The sequence below is a fragment of the Humulus lupulus genome, chromosome X (assembly GCF_963169125.1).
Source record: "Humulus lupulus chromosome X, drHumLupu1.1, whole genome shotgun sequence".
Lineage (NCBI taxonomy): Eukaryota > Viridiplantae > Streptophyta > Magnoliopsida > Rosales > Cannabaceae > Humulus > Humulus lupulus.
Window position 1 is genome coordinate 136,311,151 of NC_084802.1, and position 4,160 is coordinate 136,315,310.

General features: G+C 33.3%; 1 protein-coding gene across 8 annotated transcripts; it reads left to right on the forward strand.

The window, feature by feature from the left end:
* Nucleotides 1-1,049: 1,049 nt before the first annotated feature.
* On the forward strand, nucleotides 1,050-3,649 carry LOC133803655 (outer envelope protein 61-like). Of its 8 annotated transcripts, none has more exons than XR_009878081.1 (5): nucleotides 1,050-1,192; nucleotides 2,606-2,662; nucleotides 2,773-2,901; nucleotides 3,192-3,359; nucleotides 3,549-3,649. XR_009878081.1 is itself a non-coding variant. In XM_062241760.1 (5 exons), the coding sequence occupies exons 1-4, from the start codon at nucleotides 1,073-1,075 to the stop codon at nucleotides 3,314-3,316; spliced, it is 312 nt and encodes a 103-aa protein (XP_062097744.1). In that variant the 5' UTR covers nucleotides 1,050-1,072; the 3' UTR covers nucleotides 3,317-3,359; nucleotides 3,549-3,649. The 8 variants fall into 8 exon arrangements, 6 of the variants coding, with proteins under 6 accessions (XP_062097744.1, XP_062097745.1, XP_062097746.1 ...); XR_009878082.1 differs by having other exon boundaries at nucleotides 3,600-3,649; XM_062241760.1 differs by having other exon boundaries at nucleotides 3,311-3,359.
* Nucleotides 3,650-4,160: the final 511 nt, after the last annotated feature.

Sequence of the window (4,160 nt, forward strand, 5' to 3'; positions counted from 1 at the left end):
TGTAAAATGGTTAAAATAGAACCCTAAACTCAATTTTGATGAAGAAAAAATTGAATATAACAACACAGATTTTAAGCAGAATGATTTTATTTTTGTTTTGAATTGTTAGTTTGGTAAATTATTTGTAATTTTAGTTGAGAAAACATTGACCAAAATCAAGTTTAGGGTTCTATTTTAAACATTTTACAAAACATAGGGTCCAAAAAGTAATTTGTCAAAATACAGGGTCCAAACAGGTAATGGAAAAAAACATAAGGTACAAAAAGGTATAAACCCCTTTTTTTTAAAACAGATAATTTTTTTCTCTTCCTTACTTTTTTTAAAGAATGACCTATTTCTAGGTTAATCGTGACCCCCTCCACCTCCGTTCGACAACCCCGCGCGTAGCACCTCCTCCGTGACGGCACCCCCCGCCTCCGTTCGACAACCCGGACAACACCCCAAGATAGTAGCCCAGCCGCCATTCGATCCCAGGACAGCAACCCCGCTATTGTTCGACATCCACAACAGCTCGTGTGACTGGAGTCAACCTCTCTTCTCCAGCGACTGGTTTCCTCCTTAGGTGACAACACCTCAGGTGCACGAAAGATTCCCTAGGTATAGACCTCCACCCTCTCTCATATTTCCCTTTTCTTTATTTTTTTTCCTCTCAAAGTTCAAACTCCCAAAAATTCTTCTCAACTTTCTTTCTTCTGATTTCTGGGATCGAATATTCAAAATGTGGAATTGGATCTTTTGTAGAGTTTTGTGTTGTTAAATCTTACCTTGATTTGTTTATAAAACTATAGAAATTTTCTTGTGTTGTAGAAGAGCTACTATTGGTTTGATTGTAACGTGGGGTTAAAACATTCTTATAAGATCACTTTCATTGATAATTGGGGTTTTGGTTTTATTAGAATTCACCTATGCTTTCCTAACTGGGCATGATTGTGATGGTAATTATGCCTAACTGGCGCTGCAGATGATGTCTAATCTAGAGTTATTGAAGATGGCCTCTGAAGGCATGAAGAACTTGAGGCTTGAAGACCTAAAGAATACAATGGAACAGTTGAAGCATACCCGTCCAGAGGAGATGGCTGAGATTGGAGAGAAGATGGCTAACTCAACGCCTAAAGAGATAGCAGCTATGCGTACACGTCTTGATGCCCAGATCACTTATAAATTGAATGGAGTTCAGATGCTGAAGAAACAGGTTTGTTTCTTCTTATCTTTTGTTTTTGCATTTTGAGAAATTTTTAATGTTAACATTGAGATTCTTAATTTTTTTGGCTGAGTAAGCATTGCATTAAGTTGGCCACCTACACGATGAAAGATAGTATCCCTAAGCTTAAGTTTTGTTCTCAATACATATTGAACAGTAAATTCATTAACTTTAGTTTTATTGACTTAGAGGGTAGCGTGGATTTTGTCATTTGCAGTGCTGCCAAAACTAAATGAACTATTTTATTTGTTTGGTACACAAACTTTATTAATAGTTACTGGCACCACAGGATGTTAGCATTCTTAACTTTCGTTTTGATAAACAGGGAGCAACAAGTACTTAAAAGGGAAAGAATACCCCATTATTATAGTTATAGGATATGTATACCTGAGACCTTTAGATCAGGAACCTATTTGCCAAACTCGCTTGTGGTTCCCTTTAGAGATGAAAGGAAATCCTTCAGTAATTTATAGGGAAATTTTTTCATTGCTTTCTGTAGAGATGAGGCCTATGCAAGTTGGCTAAATGCCTCAACTGAAACAACTACCTTCCATAAGCTTTAACCCTCTTACTGATAGGAAAGTTGTGACCCAGATCCTATATAGTAGTTTCGTTTATAGCTTAAATTTTTTTATTAGTGTGACTTAGAGGATGGGCAGTTTTTATTTTTGGTTTCTTATAATGATACTCCTCTACTATTTCTGATTTTCTGAACATGGAATGAAGAGTGGATTAGAGAGTTAGGATGAAATGAAGAATGCGTAAACTGACGATTTGATTATCAATCTCTGATTTTTCACATTAAGACTGATTTATATGTTTCTTAAAAGTTTGACAAACTCAAAGAAACTACATACTGATGAAAGGGCCACATGTTTCATTAAAGGACCCTTAAAATATTATCTTTATTTATACCTTTGCTTGAGAGACATTATATTAAGAAAAAGATGGCGAAAAAGGTGTGCTAAAAAAAGAGCAAAATACTTTTTTTCTTCTTCTTTTTATGCTCTAAAATCCTGAAAAAAAAATCTTAAGTAGATCATTTTGTCTACAATGTTTTTAAACAACTGTTGTTAATTTTAGAAATCTTAATTATATCACTTGATCTGCAATGTTCTTGCTAGTAGAGAAATAACTGCTTTTAATCTTAGAAAATCTTAACTATATCACTTAATTTGCAATGTTTCTACTTCTAGAGGGGAAAAAATCAAATACTGTCTTTAGAAAACTTTTACCAGCAATTCAATTTAATTTATCATTTTTTATTGATTAAGGACTGATTAAAACATCAATGATCAACCATTCGATTATATAGTGGAACATATATTTCATAAAGTGTTTGTAGATTCCCCTAGTCTATCTTCATTGTTTTCATTCACACTTGTTTTGCATATAATTTGGCAGGGAAATGAGCTTCATAGCCAGGGAAAGTGCAATGATGCCTTGCAGAAGTACTGTCTTGTGAGTATATTTACTGTTACTTTGGCCTACTTGAAGAGAACTTTCTCTACTTTCAGTGTGAACTTTTGGTTTTTGAGTATGATTAGTACTTTTCATCTTTCAAATCTTAGGCAAAAAAGAACCTAAAAGGCATTCCATCATCGAAAGGTCAATCACTACAGTTGGCATGCTCACTAAACTTGATGTCATGTTACTTGAAAACAAAGCAGTTTGATGAATGCATAAAAGAAGGTTCTGAGGTATTGAGTTGTTTTCCTTTTACCTTCTATTATACTATATATAAGTCAACTGTGATTAATAATCAAGACATTTATAATAATAACACCAAAGCTAAAGGATTATTTGTCTCTAATATTGCTTTTGTATTTTCTCATTTTCAATCTATCAATTCTGATCTTATAATAAAAAAATTGTTTCAGAAAATAATGCTTTTATGTTCAGAAGGTATATGCAGATATTAACAATTCATTAATGCTCTTTTTCTTTTTTAACTTGCTCATCAGCTTAAAAATGTTTTGCATTGTTACAGGTATTGGGATATGATGTGAAGAATGTGAAAGCATTTTACCATAATTAATTGTTACATCATATAAGAGGGATCATAGAATATATATATTGATTGTTGTATGTTCATTTGATTTTGATCAGCAGTAGCAGTTTTATAAGCTTAGGACACACAAGTAATCCCTGGATTAAGGTACTGTATCAGCTTGCATATATTATGATTCTTGAACCATTTTTTTCCTACATTAAGTCAATGTTGTAGATTGATGGTCATGGAGATTAATTGTCATTGGAAGCCTACTTTTTTATGTTAAATTTCTAAAATATTTACTATGAAATGTATTGTTATGAACTTATGGCGTATACTATGGTGGAAGTTCAGTACATTTCGAAGAGCTGTAACTAGTAGCCCATAATCTGGCTAAATGGGCAGGAAGAACAGGTGCCATGGAGAGCTGAACAATGAACATATCCCTACATGAATATTCCAAGACCACAAGGAGTTTGAGCAAGGTCAGTCTATGCCATTATCCATTTACATCTGGTGTGCTAGGGTCTTAAGTCTTTGTATTGTTGTTTATTTCTCTATTCTGTTAGCCTTTATATTATGTTCGTTTACTTTGTTTTTAGTGTAATTCCCAGGATTAGGTCCTGGTGTAGTTTGTCTGTTCTAGTTCTTGTTGGCTGGTTTAGCTGTCTCTGTTGTGTTATTAATCTATTTGGTTGCTATGTTTGACACAAGTTATAACAAAAAAAAAAAGATATCTAAACTCTACTATTGATCATGTATCTCAGATACGAGAATTGTTAATTGAGTTATGATGAGTAGACTTTTTTTAATTGGGGTTTCTCATTGCCATTGGTTGTTGAAATTTTCCATGATGAAATTATATAAATGATACATGAAAAGGGTTTTGAGTGTTACATTTTTATTATTTTGTTTTGCTTAAACTTGCTAGTTGAGTCTATGTATAGGGAATGATACCAAGGTAAG